At 39.8% G+C, this 19,136-nt stretch overlaps 1 protein-coding gene across 7 annotated transcripts in view; it reads left to right on the forward strand.

The window, feature by feature from the left end:
- The window catches only part of LOC121942956 (chloride channel protein 2), a 169,437-nt gene that overhangs the window by 64,680 nt on the left and 85,621 nt on the right, over positions 1 to 19,136 (forward strand). For 3 of the 7 annotated variants that reach the window (XM_088078573.1, XM_088078574.1, XM_088078576.1), the window contains exons 3-5: positions 2,418 to 2,468; positions 16,669 to 16,800; positions 18,612 to 18,740. In XM_088078573.1, coding sequence (XP_087934699.1) covers positions 2,418 to 2,468; positions 16,669 to 16,800; positions 18,612 to 18,740 — 312 coding nt within the window. Of the gene's footprint in view, positions 1 to 2,417; positions 2,469 to 16,668; positions 16,801 to 18,611; positions 18,741 to 19,136 lie in introns of those variants that run through there. The other 4 variants (XM_088078575.1, XM_042486275.2, XM_042486276.2 and 1 more) reach the window with 2 other exon arrangements.

Below are 19,136 nucleotides of genomic sequence, written 5' to 3' on the forward strand. Positions count from 1 at the left end.
ACCAACGTTTTATTAATGGCGTCATCAGTTTTTATATGTTTGGATTTTGGTATCAACCTGTGGCTTTTATAGCCGGCTTCTCTCACTGTAAAATCGATGGTTATTAAGAAGTCAACATCCAACTTTCTTCATTGTTTTGCAACTTTCTTATTTCTTTCGATCTCGTTTAATCATTTCTGCTCCTTTATATTCTAACAGGCACTTATTTACTTTCCTTTTCCTCTCACAGTTCCCTCTGTTCGTCTTTGTTTCCTTCTCCCACCTTTCTTTTCTTTTCCTTTATTTCTTATCTCCTCTCACTTTTTTCTACTTTCCTCACCCCATCTCCTCCTATTTTTCCTTCCTTTTTCCTCTCCTCACCCCACCACTTTTTTTCTCCTCTCCATTCTTTCTTTCCTCTCAGCTCTCTTCACTTCTCTCTCAGTCTGCAATCCATCACCTGCCCCTATACCTCCTTTTCTCCACTGGGTATAATCTGAAATGTGTGTTTATGTTTGTGTGTGTGTGTGTGTGTGTGTGTGTGTGTGTGTGTGTGTATTGGTGTATCCCCCTCTCTCTATCCATCTTAGCCCCATGGTTCTGAGTTATTACTCTGTAATCATTAGTGAGCCCAGAGCCACAGCACTCTCTCACACACACACATTTTTTCCATACTTTGCAGGTTTACATCCTGACTTGGATGAGATCGGAAAACTTTTTTTTTTTTTTTAATCTTTTCAGCATCATTCCTTAAAGTTTTTGATTATGTCACTTTGTTGATTTGCAAATATATCTGTTTTTCCAAAGAGGATTGGAAGAAGCTGAATTTCCTGAAGTTTTTTGACACCTGAGATGATGGATGTGATGCAGTTTGACTGGTTACTTTCAATATACTGATCAATACAACACAGACAAATTCTTTCGCCCAAAATGATTCTAATTTGAATTTTGATAAAGAGTCTATGTCATCATAACTTGATTTATTGTGAGAATGCCTCAGAGAAGGTCTTAACTGGTTTGTGATAATACACAATTTGTGTATTAGATATTTTTAAAGTGATGAATGTCAAACATATTTTGGTCCAAAAATTGGTAATTTACCAGACCTTGCTGAGCACAATCCCCAGCAGTATCTGTTGCCACACCTGTCAAGCTTTTTATTCTCACACAGTACAGATTTGGCTTGGAGGGTATTTAATATTGCATCACTTCATACCTTTGTGAATTTTCACCAGGATATACGGTATAAGTGTGAGACCGAGTTCCTAAATTATACCATTACTTCATGACAGCATAGATGTATAAGGAGAACTAGATACAGTGTTGGATGCAGTACCCGTTCATTCCTACCAAAGTTGCTCAGCGGCGCATGAAGACAAAAACGTTCAACCGCTGTGCATAAAATTAGCCAGATGATCCGCCTTGCCTCTAAAGCGGCCATAGATCAGATGCACTAGAGGCTTCTGCTGACCGAGCCGGCTAACTTGAACGGGGATAAAATGATTTAATCCTGCAGATCCTCTAGACTTTCTCTATAAGTCATCACTTTACAGGAATCAGGAGTTGTAACTCCACTGTTTGGCCGCTAAAAAATTTAGCCTCAAAGCCCGGCACACTTCCTGGGGTCCTGAATGACAGATCCAGTGTCTTTGGAAATAATGCTAGGCAGCAGGCTAGTTAGTTGGGCTTGACAATATTCACAGAACAGAACAGTTCTTTTGTGTTTTGGATTTTGGATCCTCCAAATTCTTTACATTGCGAATATTGCTCTTATTAGAGCCTTAATGCACACTGTTTCAGCATGTGTAAAAAATAAAAGGCCTGTTGTGCCCAGTTACTGTAGTTATGATTGGACGATTGCTGTCCTAGGGCACGGTTTAACTTTGAAATTAAAAAAAATAAATATTGGCCAGTGGCAGTTGTCATCCATTATTACTTTATTGGTGTATGTTCTACTCTGCGTGATCTCCACAAGTGCTAAATCATTCATTACCCACACTTCCTATTAAACTGCCCGTCTTTTATTTCCTCTTTTTATATTTCCTTCTCTTCCATCTTATTTTCTCCCTCCTTATCTCCCACTCTCCCCTCCACCTCCTCCTCCTCTTCATCTCATCACCACTCTTCCATCGGTTATCCTTCCCTGTCGAGGGATTTGCATTCTCCATCACTCCGCCATCCCTCTCCTCTCTCCTCCGCTGCTCGTTCATTTGTCGTGCTGCTGAGTTTGCACAGCGCTTACATCAATCACAAACTAATAATGTTATGTAGAAAAATGGATAAATAGAGATTTTTTTTCACTGAAGGACAGGAAACTTGTATAAAATGAAGGATCGTCCAAGGAAGAAACTGTATATCCAGAAAATGAATACACACACATTTACAAAGAAGCACACTACCTGTGTTTAACTATGTTGTGTGGTTTATTTGTCCTCCAGGGTCAGGGTACCCGTATGTTCTGGAAGCTCCAGCCCAGGACTTTATCTCCGGTAAACAAGCAAGCCAAAAAAACGGCTATATCTCATTCCCAGTCTGCCCTTTCAACTACCAACTACCCCTCGATCCTCACGCTAAAACTGCTGCATTACTACTCCATCATTAATCTTTAATAAGTGGTCAGTGAGTGTTGCTTCAACTTTATTAAGTGCTTGAGAAAAGTCTCCCCGGCTTTGCGACATTAATGCGACATAAAAAAATCTTGCAGTGTGTCTCTGCAGATTCCAGCCGTGAGTGTGTGTGTGTCTGAGGGCAAAAGAAAGAGGAAAGTCTGATGATCCTGCAGTTTGCAAAGCAGCGCCCGCAAACATGCACACACAAACACGCTCTCTCACCTCCTGGCTTCATATTAATCAAAAGCCAACATGAAAAATATCTTTGTGTGCATATAATTCTCATTCCACTGTGTTTCTTCGTGGCAGAAAAGACTAACTCCCGCAGCCTGGCCTTATTATAGCTAGCCTCAGGCTCTAATGGAAAGTAATAAAGAGCTCTGAACATCTTAGTTTAGTTGTGTGCTTTGTGTGTGTGCTTTGTGTGTGTGTGTGTGTGTGTGTGTGTGTGTGTGTGTGTGTGTGTGTGTGTGTGTGTGTGTGTGAGATTGGGGAGATGAATGGTTCTGATTAGGCAGTGCAAGCTGCGGACAAGCCTGATGATCAATGTCTCTCTTCTTTTCTGCTGCTTAAGAGCAGATGAATGTGCCTCGGCGCCACACACACACACAAACACACACGCACGCATGCATGCATGTGGGTTTTTCATCAACTGTGTGCAGTGTGTGTGCAACTTTCAACACTTTTTGTTTCTCCCAAGATTGATGGCGTGTTTTCTTCATTTCTCCACTTCCATATGCACACACACACCGCCTGTAACCTTATTATGTACGATAGATATTGCACGTGTATACTGTGTGCATGTGCTGTCAGTTAAAAGAATAGCAAACGCATGTGCAATGGAAATGCTCTGAAATTGGTTACCCCTGGATATGAAAGTGTAAATCAGCACAGTTGTGTGTCTGCAGAGGACTGCAGAACGGAAGTGCTGACTCGGCATCAGCAGAGATGGGTGGCTGGGGAAGTAGGGGGGGTGGCGGGGGCTGCACGGGCAAAGTAAAGAGAGAGAAAGAGGAACGAACGGATGCAGAGCGCAAATGGAAAGATGATTTAAAGGAGAAGGAGGACCTTAACGTGGGAGGGGTGGCAGAGGCAGGAGAAACAAAAAGAGAGAGGAGGAAGGGAAAGAACTAAAAGAAAGAGAGAGAGGGGGAGTTGATGGCAGAGGTCTGGGGATTGGACGGATAAAATCAATTGAGATGGAATGAGAGAGGCAGATGAGAGAGAACGAGAGAAGCAGTGCCGAGAGTTAGCAGCAGGTCCCTTGGCTTTTGGTTCACTAGGCTTTCATCCAGGAAATGAAACGTCTTACCTCTCCCCCGTGTGATCGGGCTAAACACACACACACACACACGCACACACACACGAAAACACATTTCCCCAACACATTTAAACCACATGCACACAAACTTACTCACGGACACTTGAGCTGATGGACTGTTATTGTTATCATCAGTGCCACCATCTGCCTTTCTTGACTCTGCGTGTGTGTGTGTGTGTGTGTGTGTGTGTGTGTGTGTGTGTGTCTGTAGTATGTGTGTGTGTGCCACTGGAGAAATCATGCCGCTGCTTTCTCGATCACATCATCTCTCAGCCTCAGTGTTGATCCAGAGCTAATTTTGTTCATCATCATTGTCATCATCACCAGTGTTTGACTGTTGCCTAATTGAGAATCATAAAACAGAAGCATCTAATCAGTAGTTCAAACAATTGGTCCCACTCCAGAGCCATTTTTAATGCCAAGTGAAAACATTTCAGCTCTTTGAAGTTTATTTTAAAGGAGACTACTTGTAGATGTATTTCGTGTTTTTTACTAGAAAATGATTAGGTGCTTTTATGTTCAAAAACACTTTATTTTCCTCATACTGTCTGTACTGGAACACTCTCTTTAAGCCCCCCTCAAAAAAAAGGGGACTTTAGCATTATACTTGCGGCCAGAAAAGGACCAAAATGAAGAAAAGCTGCACTTTCCTTTTTGAAAAATCACCAATGAAAGCCTATAAACACAATCAAACATGTTCCCAGCAGAAATTTTATCCAAAATTGGGAAATTAACAACATCGACAATCAAGATAACATATTTCACAGATGTTAACATGCAGCTTCATGTAGCAGTGTAGGCTACATAATAAAAATACTTGCTTTAGCGTGCCTGGAGCAGATGACCATTTAAAGAAATCCAACGCAGGATGACATACTGTAGCCAGAAAAATAGAAACAAGGGTGAACTTGATAAATGAAAACAAGTAATTGAATTATTAATGATTTAAAATAGTAAAAATCTTAACATTTTTTTCAGTCCCAGTTTGTCTTGCTAATATTATTGGCCATAATTTACTTATATGTGATATTGGCATATATTTTGGCAAATAAGTAGCAGTACTGCAATTCAGAGGGGCTATAGATCTTTAAGATTATTTAGAAACTATGTCAGATTTACATTGTTTTTCCACCAGAGAGTGTTGACTATTTTAGTTCTCAGCTGTAAAAATGTATCAGAAACATTTATTTTTATTTAAAAAAAAAAAAAAACTCTGTAAAAACATACTGATGGTGATATGTGTTACCATAACAGGAATTGTAATCCCCCAAATATTAATACCGATATATGCTTAAAGAATTAATATCTTTAATTTTTAGTACATTAAAGACAATGGTTAAGAACCTATGATTTTCCATGTTTATGTCCTACTTTACCTGTTGTAAAATCTCCAGAACCTTCAACTTCTTATGACCTATTGTTTACTTCAATCACTAATAGGGATGGCAAACCCGTTTTTTTCTTAAAACTCTATGAAATTAAGACTTTTCCAGAATTGTGAGCTCAACCTGCACTAGTAGACGTATAAATAAAATCAGAATCTTTCCTTTCTGTCCTATCAAATTAAACAGCCTGTCATACCATAACACATTTTGCATGCGTTTTAGTTCGGTATTACCCCGCTGTTTCAACAGGGATTACTTCACTTTCATCAATCTGGCATTAGACATATTTTAAATCTTGGAATTGGCCTTGAATGAAACTCATAACTGTCTTACCCTGACAGAAACACATTGTTCTACGAGCAATTTTATTTTGCTGTATTTGTATCTGGTGGTGTTGGTATCAATTCAATCCTTTTATCGACAGGTCTAAAACATCTGTCAGAATCCTCAGTTCAACAGATACGGCCACTGCACTCAGTCACTGCACTACTGATCCCTCCATTTCCTGTTTCATTATTGATTCATTTCAGGCCATTAGTTCCAGGAGAGGCTGTTGCCTTGACAGCAAAGTTTGGGGTCAAACTCCCAGAAACCATGAATCTGACTGTAGTTGGCTGGCTCCGATAAGACAGACAGGATGAGTGACCCCATGGAGAACAAGCAAAATAAATCCAATCTCAAGACCCTAATGCATTTATTAAAGTTGATGTTGGGGACATAGTATCGATCTCTGAATGTGTGTGTGTTGGGTTTAAGATGATAAGCTGTATTGATCAAAGAGTTGGAAGTTGTTGTAAAAAAGTTCAATGTTAAGACTGACAAAAAAGGTCTGTGCCCCTAGCCTTCACTCACCAGTTGTGTAGCCACGTTATCGTGCAGGTAGAAGCAGAGGTTTGGATCAATTTACACTTGTAGTCTTCCCTTCGATCTAAGGTATTGCTGGCTCCAGAAGTTGTGTGTCTGTAGAAGTGGAGGGAACCAAGCAAGTGCAGCAGTTTCAGCCTCCAGCAAGACAAAAATACTCAGAACAAGGATGCAAGCACACATTAAGCTTTGGCGGTATCTATTTTTCCATGCCCTCATACCTCTCTGACATTTCACCAGTGTATATGGTATTTGGCAGTATTTGTGTAAAGAAAAAAGAATATAAAACTGAGCTACTGAAGTCATTGTAGCACATTTGTCAATGTCTAGCCTACAGTGTTGTGTTTCTAACATGCATTTTATCTAATCTGATAAGTCTTTATGGGTTTAAATACTTACGGCCTATGGTATAGTAAATAGTAAAAAATTAAGGGCCCTCCTTGCTGGAAGATTCAATGACAACTGTTGCTGTGGCGGATACTGACACATCAGGGGACTAAATGGAGATAATGTGTTGATTAAAATCCCTAGGCTAATAAACTCTTTTTTGTAGTTGAATTAATTTCAACATCAAGTTATTTGTGTGCATTTTTCTTTTTTACAAGTCCTGTAACGTTATCCCAACCACTAACAATCACCATCTTTCATGCCTGCTCCACCAGTAGACACCTCTGGTGGCGTGTGCTGTTCCCTACAATGGATTACCTTAATACAGCATCTCCTCATTGGTTTAAAAGAAGGAGGAGCGCCTGTACTTTGTGGTATTGAAAAATCATACCTTTTGGATTTCTAAATACCCTGGTATACCGTATCAGCTTGATACCGCCAAACCTAGTGTGTATATTTTGTAGGATATTGAAAGCTTTGGTGTGCATGTACAACTTCAAAAAATTTCAAATTGCCACATCACAATATACTTGAACTAACTGTACTATTAACAGCAATAACCCAGAAACACATGATTCAAGAACTCAACTTTATGAGTTTTTATATCACCACACCTGCACCAAACATGGAGACAAAGAAAAATGCAATCAAAAGACTTACTGTAGGCCTCAGAATCTGAGCAGATTAACACCAAGAGTTCTGACCTAAATCAGAAACCTTATTTGGGCCTTGGAAAAGTCCTAGCTATGCACAATTAACAACAAGTCCACTAAATGGCATTAGATGACTTTCTTCTTCTTTACTCTGCACTGCTTTTGAATGCAGAAAAATATCCCAGTTGAGCTTGTGGGTTTTAATGTTACTCCCTTAAGAAACATTAAACATACATCACACACTCTCCAGAAGCGATTAAAGAGGGATGCCGAGGCTGCTTTTGCATAATAACTCTGTTGATTGTTCTGGCCTGTTTGTGTGTATGCGGCTGTGTGTGTGAAACCACCATTACACCTCATTAAGCAGACATTGTACTGCAGCCATAAGACGGGTGTCACAACCGTCGTTACTCGACAAGCAAACGCAGTGATTGAGTACGAGACGAGGCGCTTTGCCTGCTCGCCCGGGACCGACGCCGACGCCGCTACAGCACATTTACATAAACATCACCTCCTTTTACATCTCATTAGCATAGACAACACATTAAAATGAAGGAAGCGGAGGAGGGATAGATAGATTAATGACTGGAGGATTGGGGAGGCGGGAGGGGAGAGAGCAAGAAGATGCTACAGTTAGAGTGTGCTGAGGGAATGGAGATGGCCATATTAAGTATCAGAGGAAACATTTACAGATGCATTGTTGGTTTTAATACTCCACCAATGTTTTTTTGCTGTCTTTAGGGGGCCAATTTGTCTTGTTAGTTTTTTACCCTTTACTTCTTCCACTTTACTCCATTCTCTCGTGTGATGCCTTTTCCTTTCTCGTTTCCCCTTTTATCTGCAGCTGCACTAAGAGATAATTTCCGAAATCTGTTAATTTCAATAGGATCGCAGTGATAAGGATGAGGTAAATCCGCTCTGAGCTTTTGTGTGTATACACCAACTTTGGACAGCTTTAAAGAGCTAATTCGTTTCCCTGGCCAGTTGCAAACCGTCTTGATTGTGTTTGAACTTTGAGGGAATTTAGAGCCTGAGAATTGCAAAAATAGAAAAAGTTATCCTATTATCTGTTTAAATACCTGTGCTGCCATGGATAAAAACCTTTCCACAAAACAAATGTAGTATGCAGACTCTATTGCCCTATTTAAACCTGTTATATATATGTCATAGGTAGCTGTATCACAAGGAAACAGCTTTAAGTACAGGTGTGAATGCACCCAGTGTGTCCTAAATGCTTCTTGAGATGTGATCACTCAGACCACAGTCCTGGGCCACATTGATGGACCATGATTCAGTTGACATCCTCTGCATAGGTTGAAGTATGTACTGATTCATGCACCAATACACTGATTGAACTTAACTGTATTCTCTCGAATGTCTGAGGTACATTTCTCCCATGTGGGACAATAAAGGCTTATCTTAATCTTCAACAAAATCTCTTCAAATATTGACTGAAATAAATCAAAACCAAGTAGTATCAAGACTTCTCCAGTCAAATAATACCAGTTTTATGTATTTTGTACCCAGATCTAGAAACAGAAGACTATTTGTATAGTTTTTTACAGCCACTCATAGCAAGCATTCTTCGATGATATGCGATATGTAATTGGCCCACTACTGCGGCAGTAACCCACACAGTGTGTGGCATGGTGAAGTTAAACATGGTGTATTGATGGAGCTGGCAGTTCAGTGTGTCAAGATGCCTAAAAAATGTGCAAAAGTAAGGTTAAACTACATGACTGTGGTATCTGGTGGGTAATTAGTGCAACCGAATGCTTCTGTTCTAATGTAGTACTCTGGGTGCTGATATCAATACTGGTTTGTTATTTTTTTTTTATAAACGATTCCCAGCCCAAGGAGAGACACATTGTAATGCCAGGTGTAAGCAGACAGTGCATACGCTACGTTTTTTGCCTGCTTATTTCTATTGTTTTCAATGGAGATACGCAGCAGGCACCCTCATAAGCCATGATGGCCGACGCAACCCACATGCATTCCCAAAAACCCATTTTTAGATAAACAGACTTTGTGTTTTGGGATGAAACAGCATGCATCGCATGTGACAAGAAACAACCAATCACAGCTGGCAGATATCCATCCTTCCTTTTGTAAATATCAGTGATAAATATGGAAGAAGTTGATCATTTTAAGGTAGAGCTACTCTGTTCTGCTTTACATCTGTTCCACAGACTATATTTTAGGCCCAATACTTAAGAAACAGCTGAAAGAAGATCAGCTCTGCACTCAGGATTTCTGTTATTAGTACTACGATATGGTGCTGGTCATGGTCACTTAGCAACCTTAGATGCAACTTGTTTGTGCACTCATGACATTTGGCACAGACTAGACACAAGACTAGCACCCAGTACCTGACCTCCTGTTTGCAAAGAGGTTAAAGACAAGCTCTGCCACTGCACAGGACGCTTGTACCAGATGTAAGCAGGACTGATCTTAGAAATGTGTCTCTGTAATAAACTGTTAACTTTTGGTCCAGTTTGTGACCTTTCTACTTTGATGAGCTGTTGTGGCAGCTCAGCACCAGTATGATATAGACTTTAGCATATTTCAGTTTGCCAAATATTGCTGCATCTAGTTCCTACTTCAGCCATCATCCATCACCAAACGTTTTGGAGTGGGCGCCAGTGAATTCTGCTGTGCCACTTTCTAGAATTAAATGGGTCAAATTTATCACTTGGTCAATCTTGGCTTTGGAGAAGAATTCAAATACTGCAGCATGAGTCAGTCGTTCATCTAAAATATGATAGAGGTTACTGCCCGACCACAGATATTAAATATAGATATTTTTGTCATCTTATCTAAGATAACTGAGCCTACTTCCACTGTGATGTGCTCACTCTAATCAAAGAGTGACTAAACACAAGATATGTGAAGAACCACTCATTCAGAGAGCTAGATTTCTGGTTTGAAAATTGGTCTTTTCATCTGGGGTTTTACTAAATCGCCATATTATCAAAATTAATTGCTATATTATAACTAGTTACTTGTATATTATTCCTTTGAAACCCAAGCAAAATGGCTTGATTCCTTTCAAAAAAGTGGGAAGAAGGCAATGAGCAACAAATGAAGAAATTAGACAAAAATTAGCCAGACATTAGACATAGCCAGAAAATGACCTGAAAAGAAAGATTTAAAAACCACAAGGAAATGACCTGGGAAAAGTGCTTAAAGAATTATAAGAATTTTGTAACATAATTTTAAATTCTCATAAACGTAGATTTTTCCTAGTTCTTTTCTTTCTCCCTGCACATTTTTCAAATGAACTCCTAAATATACAAATTTCTTGCAGTTTGTGGAATATCTCTTACCAAGTTGCTTACTGCCAGTTTCACAGTTTTTTGGAATTTGCTCATGGTTCAAAGATTTACACAGTTGTAAAAGGCATATGAAAGCAGCGCCAGAAAAAAAAGATGTCACTCCAGGTTTCAAAGGGTTAAGCTGGCAACCCTATTTATTGTATTTTTTTATCTGTTGCTGAATAACCAAACCAAACTAAGCTCAACTGCCCTGAAACATTATGATAGAGTTTAAATATACTGAGAATGAATGTCAGCTATCTAAAATTGTGATCCAAAGTTTTTGGCACAACCTTTTAAAACCTCTGACCTTCCTTTTGTTCTGCACTGTGCATTCAGTAAACTGCATACTGCATCTGGCCCCTCCCTCTGCCTCCCAAAGTTTCTGTTTAAAAAGCAGAAGAGCTGAATAGTCAGATTTGCCTATCTATATTAATTCTAATCTAATTAAGATGGTGGTTTCAAACACAGCCAGGCATTTCTAATTGAATCTCTCACTTACGCATGAAGCTACAAAATAAATGGGGGAGTGCAAACACACAAAATGGGGGTTGGCCTCACTGGCATGACTGTGCAAAATTGAGGCATTAATGGTAGGCTGTTTTACCCTTTACACCCATACATAGCTGTCACCTTGCATAACAAATGAGGAGTGATTTGAATAATTGGGTTTTATGTGGTAGAGGTTGCAGCAAATCTGCGCTGGTAGTGATTTTCCTCCAACTGTGTGTGTGTGTGTGTGTGTGTGTGTGTGTTCACTCTGCCTACCTCCTGCCCTCATAATCACGCTAGAATGCTACCAACATGTTGGTTATGTGTTACAGTTCTTTTATTTTTATTATTCATCTGCACAAATGTTTAATTTCAAGACACAAATCATTCGAAAGCACAAAATATGAATTCAATGGGACACAAGTATTACCTGATAATGTCATCGAGGTCATCTCAGCTCAAGCTTGGAGAGAACTACTTTGTAAAACTCTGTGGTATGCTGTTTAAAAGAAGTAATTTATTACCAAGCAGAGAAGGTCTGCTATGCCAAGTAGCATTGTGGGAAGTGTAGGATCCAGTATTTTGGACCTTGACACGCCAGAAGGTTTTGGCTGTATTGATCTCAACTAGGGCTGTCAGTGTTGATGTGGTAATGGCGATGTGATAAAGGTCGGTGATTAATGCATTAATGTTGTAACTCGTGTTAATTGCAGATCGACATTTCCATCTTTAAGAGGCTGTACTTGACTGAGTTATAAAGCTAAATTAATGATACTGGTATTATATGGAATTAGAGGACCTCAGGAAAGGGAGTGGAATAAAGCTTCGAAGTTAAAGTTAAAAAGCATGGGCATTTCAGCGGGGTCCCTTGACCTCTGACCTCAAGATATCAGAATAAAAATGGGTTCTGTGGGTACCCATGAGTCTCTCCTTTACAGACATGCCCATGTAATGTTAGTCCCATGGTGGCATTATGTTTTCAGGTTATCCTTCCATCCCATTCCTGTGAACATGATATCTCAAGAACACCTGTAGGGAATTTCGGCAAATTTGGCACAAACATCCACTTGGATTCAATAATGAAATGATTAGATTTTGGTGGTCAAAAGTCAAGGTCACTGTGACCTTGAAATTTGTCTCATTTCCATGACCACAATATCTTAAGAACCTCTTAAGAGAATTTCTTGAAATTTGGCACAAACATTCACTTGGACTCAACAATGAACTTACTGGATTTCGATGGTGAAAGTCCAGAACAAAAGAAAACGTCACACATCTATTTTCAAACAGCTGCGTAGGAGAGGGGTGAGCAGAACACGACTCAGAGAAAAACTCCTGCAAACTGTATAACTTTCAGAAATCATTGTATTGATGTCACGTTTCGGTACAAGACCGTCATCAGGCAAACAGTCCACAAATCTGTGCTGCCGTGAGGAAAATGTGTGTTATGCATCCGTGTTTTTACAGACGTGTGGACATGTGGAGGCATACAACTGCCAAACATTAATTCTAATTTTTAATGTGTCTCTTTGGAGTAGCTCAACTTTATAAAAGTGCAATACTAAATTGACTGGAATGGCCCTTTAATATTTCTAAGTATTAAATCTATGATGTCAGCAGTTTCAATCCAAATATAGTAATAAAATTGTACTTCCTGAGCCAAAATAAACACGTGCACACGTGTACACACAACACCCACGGTTTCTTAATGCCAAGCCAAGGAACTAGATGCACTGTGTATCCAAGGCAACCTAAATTAGTCTCAGCAGGTATGTGGGCATTATGTCTCTTGCAGAGGAGAGAGCAAGCAAGCGGGTAGGCAAGAGTGAAAAGAATGGATAGAGAGAGAGGTGAAAGTGCAAAGAAAGTGTGGAAAGGAGGAGTGGAGGGCAGCAGATAAGGCCTTAGAGGGAGAGAAGAAGATGAGAGGAAAAGTCAGAGGTTGAATGTGATTAGCAGAAGGCAGAAGAAGAAGAAGGAAGAGGGGAGAGGGAGCAAGGGCTGATTGGATCAGGGAGGGAAAGGATGAAAGAGGGGAGAGTGGCGCAGAGGGTGAGTCAGAAGGCAATGAGAGTGATTGGAAACTAGCATGCTGCTTATTGCATGCCACGAAGAATAAAGTCCGCAACCAGTCTGCAGGGTCCCTGTGTGCGTGTGTGTGCGTGTGTGTGTGCCCGTGTGTGAGCACTGCAGAAAAAAAGCTATCAAGTAATAACAGCACAGACAGAGCTAACTCAATTACATGTCCAAAAAGAATACACTTGCCACTAGACACACACACGCACATATATACACACACGCACACAAACACGTTTAGAAGTGCAAAGGAACCATGTCTGCACACATGCATGATCTTAGACACAAACACACACACTAACACTCATTTACATTGACTAGTGTCTGGATGACAGAAGGGGTCCAAGAACACAGACGGCCCGTGGGTGAGATGACGCACAAGCCCCCGTTCACACACACACACACACACACACACACACACACACACACACACACACACACACACACACACGCTCAGACACAATCTAAATATACACATGTACGAAGCCTGTTTCTTGGAATTGTCACATAACTGTCTGTTGAGTGATAGAAAGCAAAGGCAAATCGATGAGTGTGTCACTGTGGATGTGTTTCTCACAGCTTTTGCCAGCATGTGTGTGTTAGACGGCTCCTGAAAGTGTTGGTTGGGGAATGTGTGCATGTGTGTGTGTTTGTGTGTATATCTGCATGTTTCTCTCCATCCCTGCAGCATTTATCATTCACCTCCTGCCCTCTCTCTCTGACCAGTCTCTTTCTGTCTTCCCCCTGTCTGTCAGTTGAACAGATGTGTCAGTCTCGCCTCGTTTTTGAAAATGTATTTGTTTTTTGTGTTTTACAGATGGGTTTAGCTTCCAAAATGTGGTTAAAGAAGTTTTTACACATTACTTTTAAAGGGACAGTTTACCCCAAGTTGAAAACTCATCATATTTTTTTATTAAATATAATGGAGCAGCGTGTCTCCAGCACATCACTGGCTGAAGTGCTTCTAGCTGCTGCATAAGTATCATTATTTAGTGGCATATTAGGACTGTTTTCAGAATGTGTTGTTGCACTTTAAGCACAACAAGCCAAGTTGCATCCAGTACCATTATTAAAACATCTGATAAATAGCACTGCAGGCTAGCGGAAAAGTGTTTATGTTTGATTTTGGCATGAACTGTCCCTTTAAACACATCTTAAATACTCAGAACTTAAGCCGTTGATCTGCTGATACCTGGCTCCATAACATTTAAATGAATAGGGAATTTTAAAATGTGATCATAATATTTTTAGCATTGTACTTACAAATATCTGGCACGTGTATTGTGATGTAGAGCTAGTTCTGTATGTAGATTCAAAAATAATTGAGATGATTGTGTAGCCTTGGCAAAGGGAAGTGTTCATCAAGAGAGATGGCAAATCCTCTTCTTTTTCTGCCATACTAGGAAAACAGTCCTCTGAAAACAATAAGTAAAGGCAAAAAACTCTCAGCAGAAATAGCATAAAGATAAGTATAAACCTCTTTTGGAAATCTTGTGAAAATACTAAAAAAAATGTGGAGGGGTATTCTTGGGTACATTATAGCACAAAAGACTACTGAGAGAATAAGTAGTCAAAGTAGTCGAGGGCAAAAATGTGGTGTGAACGGGAGGCATTATGAGTTATGGTGTGCATTTGTGTGTCTGTGTGTGCACGCGCGCGTGTGTGTGCGTGTGTGTGTGTGTGTGTGTGTGTGTGTGTGTGTGCGTGCGCGTGTGTGCGCACACCCTAATGAGTCACAATCAAACTAATGTTTTGTTCCAGCAAATAGTCACAATTAGGAACTGTGTATGCATGTCCCGGACTGAGTGTTATGCAGCATATTAGCTGTGATCAGTTTCCTGTTGGTGGCAGGTGAGTACAGCAGATCTGATTGTGTTTCTGATTCACGTGTGTTTGTGTATGTGCTCCGTAGTGCCTTCGTGTGCTGTGACTTTTGTGCTGTGCATTTAATATCCGTTCAGCGTAGTCCGTTTTGTCTTCAGCCTCTTGCCCCATTACACTGCAGGTAACATATTGTTAACACACTATGTCATAACATAGTCGATGTAGTTGGCACTGGTTAAAGTAACATTTTTTTGTTCTCTGAGGTCCTTTAACTTTTGGCATTAGGTTTCTACATCTTAGGTAGCTTGCTTTCCATCCCGGCTTTAATCAAAAATATGTGTATGAATATTTTTGTGATAATGTGAATTTTTTGTCAATGTAAAGATAACTTTGGATAAATATTGATGAAAATGCATTACCTTAACCCTTTAGTGCATGGGGTAGCCATTTGGCAACATACCTGTTCTTTATAACTTTGTAATATTTATAAAATGTTAACCCTGATTGGCCTTTCCATAGAAGGTGGGGTTTTGTTTTAATCAGTTATGCGCTTGGATGAGGAGGTCACATGACATTTAAACCCCTCTCAAGTCTTACTCTTTCCCACCGTGTGTAAGACCTTCAGTCACCTGAAGAATATTTATTTCAGTCATTTGCAGCATTTAAAAAATACAGAAAGAGTATCTAATTGGTTATTTCCTGTTGCTCTCATGTAAATCTTGGTTCAATAAATGTATTGTGTTTTTATTCAAAAATGATATATGTTGTCAAATAGCAACATTGTGCAACAATGGAACAATGTCAGTGGAGCCGGTTAATTAGTAATACCTGATTAAGTTTGTACAGGATGGATGGAAGAAAACTGCGTGATCTTGTATGGACTCCATGTATCCCTTCATAACATATTTGAATAGACAGTTTTGGTTGTTGCACAATGTTCCCATAGGGCAGTACACCCCAAAGTAATCATTTTACACTGATTAAATTGATTGGTACACTGGTACACTTTAAATTAATTTGCGAACACCAATACATAATCAGCTGAACATTGAATAAATGATGTTTGTCTAAAGGCAAGCATACAATTCAGCATAATACAGAGAATTTAGTTTCAAATAACAAATACCTGGGGCATGAATATTTACCTGCGTTTAACTTAAAATCAGCAAAAGCTAAAGCATTTAACACAGATGAACTCAATGACAGTCTGAGAGCTTTATCTTTATTTGCCCCGTAATTAGAGTCAAACATAGATAGTTCCAGGACCTTCCAGTAAACTATTAGAAAATAAAGATCTGTTAAAACAAAGTGTTCCTCAAATTGCTAATTTGCTTCATTTATACACTTCCTTAGTTTAGTATCTATGGGTGGTGTCTGTGTGAGAGCGCTTTAGATCAATCTCTTTGTTCATCCATCCATCACGTTTCAAACGCCACTGATTCAATTTGAGGGAAAATTCCAGATTTCACCATTTTCAAACTTAAATGGACACATTATGGGGAGATACTGCTACTAGTAATCAAGACAAAGTAAACCAGTATTTAGGACTGAGCGGATTATTAGGCAGCAACATGTTTATTATTACTCAGCATTTCAAAAGCTGTTGGAAACACAATAACTGTTGTTGGCCGGTGCTGCCGGAGCTAATGGATTCACTACTGTTTGCACTGTCCAAGCCTCAGTGCCAACTCCTGGGTAATGTAGTTGCAGTGTGTTTTTTTGTAGTCCCTGACATGTTACATCGTGTTTCTGCCATCCCTGTAGTCTGCACGGTTCGCTGTCAGAAGTTCCTGATCTCACGGGTCGGGGAGGACTGGATCTTCCTCATCCTGCTGGGACTCCTCATGGCCCTGGTCAGCTGGGTGGTGGACTTCTGCATCGCCATCTGTCTACAAGGTGAGACATGGGGGGAGGGAGGGATTAGAGTTTGTACCTATAGACTGGGGTATTAACAGTGACGATAAACGAGGAGAAGGAGATAAATGATTTTAATGGTACAGAATAAATTGTGAGAAACAAACAAGGAGGGGAGGGGTAATTTATGACGGATGATTTATGGATCCAAACAGGAAGGAAGACAGTGGTGGATGAAGTACCTGAAAGCTATACTTACGTAAAAGTGCAGATTTCTTGCCAGAAAATAATAATAATAAAAGTTAAAAAGAAAAAATCATTAAAGTATCTGATATTTGCTGCACTTATGTATCAAAGGTAATTTTATGATATTAAATATATGTAATTTTTAAAATTAAAAGTACAGAAAATGCTGGAAATAAAAAAAAAACCAAAAAACGCAACCCAAAAAAGTCTTTTTTTTTGGGTTGCTCTAGTAAAGACAGTTTTTGCCAAAGCTGAAATAGCAACTTTCTTTGCAAAACTTTCCGCCAGTTAAATTTTGCTCTGAGCAAAGAGACACGTATCTGCGTTTGTAGAACAGCTGATGGGAACACCCTCTTTTAAAATGACCTGTGATTGGCTCCTGTCACAGCCAAGGCTTTATAAAGCCTGAAAACAGAGCCAAGAGGAGGTGCAGAAGTTTTCTCTCAGTCTTCTTGAATTACAATATGCTCAAGGTTTATGATGATTTCTTTTTTGGTCCAATAATGCCAAAATAACTGCCTACCCCAGCTTTAACAACCTCAAAAGAAAATAGCTTTTTCTCAGATTTATTTAATTTCACTGGAGAAAAATATGAGCTATCCAACATTTCTTTTTTTTATTGCAGTGAGTTCTGGAAGATAAACTCTCAAGACATCTGTATAACACTGCAGTTAAATGGGATATTTTTAAATGATCTTGGGACTCTAACAGGAACTCATTAATAGGGAACAATCATATTTAGGATTGAACCTCTGGGACAACCATCACAAATAAATGCAGGAGTTGTTAAAGTGTTGCCTATGGTGACTTTAAAGGTTCTCAAAGGGGAAGAGGAAAGGAGTGATAGAAGGTACAAAAGACAGGAAGAAGTGTGTGTGTTGAAAGAGGCAGGAAATCAAAAATACAAAAAAAGTGAGAGATAGAATAAAACTGAGTCAGGTGGATCATGGGATGGATAAAAGGCCTCTTATGACATCACTCATCTACCTGCAAGGTGGATGCAGGAAACTGAGGGAGGAGATGATGTGAACGAGGGATTTGCCAGTGAGGCAACTCTTCATTCCAGGAAGAGGAAGGTAGACGTTTTAAAATGATTGAAGAAAGTTGTAGGAGCTAATCTAAACCCTTACGGGACCAGCTCTAATTCAAATGGATTTCTGTGTGTGTGTGTGTGTGTGTGTGTGTGTGTGTGTGTGTGTGTGTGTGTGTGTGTGTGTGTGTGTGTGTGTGTGTGTGTGTGCGCACGTGCGTGCATGCGTGTGTGCGTGTATGTGTGGTGCTCTCAAGGAGAAGCCAACCTAGTCTTGTCATCTCCAGTTATGGCCCGTTATGGTGTACAGTTGTTTTAATTGGAACGGAACATGACCAACCACCTGTCTTGGAGACACACACGCACGCACGCACACACACACACACACACACACACACACACACTTGTGTCCAGTCTTTAAATGGTTCACATGTCAGCTCTCTTGGATGTACATTTAGCCCTGTGGGTGTGTATTTAATACATTGGCTTGTGATTTACATGTCTGCTCTGGTTTTCTGTGTGTGTGTGTGTGTGTGTGTGTGTGTGTGTGTGTGTGTGTGTGTGTGTGTGTCCACAGCACAGAAGTGGATGTACGGTGGTCTGGACAGTAACGTGTTTCTGCAGTACCTGGCCTGGGTCACTTACCCTGTAGTCCTCATCACCTTCTCTGCAGGCTTCACCCAGATTCTCGCCCCCCAGGCTGTTGGTACGACCGACACACAGAACATACACACAGAACACACACATAAAGCACATTTAAAACACGACCAAAGTATGTTGTGCAAATTACAGTAATGCTGCAATAAAAGTTAATTAAATGATCATGAAGTACTGTAGACACACTTAAAAGCATCAGAAATGCTTTCATATTTGTGGTACAGTTTGCAGGTTTGAGAAATGGTTTATACTGAACTGAAAGATTTTTTGCATATTTGCATTAAAAGTTCTTTTTACAGCCTTCAAACAATGCATATTATACAGAACCATTTGGAATCTGCATTTTTTACAGTTTTCAGAAGTGATCCAGAGTGCCAGATTCTGTTTGTTTTTTAAATTTTAAATTCATTTATAAGAAATGCAGTTCTGCTGAAAATCTGCAAAG

Source organism: Plectropomus leopardus, chromosome 6 (genome assembly GCF_026936395.1).
Source record: "Plectropomus leopardus strain MGB_pleo_1.0 chromosome 6, ASM2693639v1, whole genome shotgun sequence".
Classification (NCBI taxonomy): Eukaryota; Metazoa; Chordata; class Actinopteri; order Perciformes; family Serranidae; genus Plectropomus; species Plectropomus leopardus.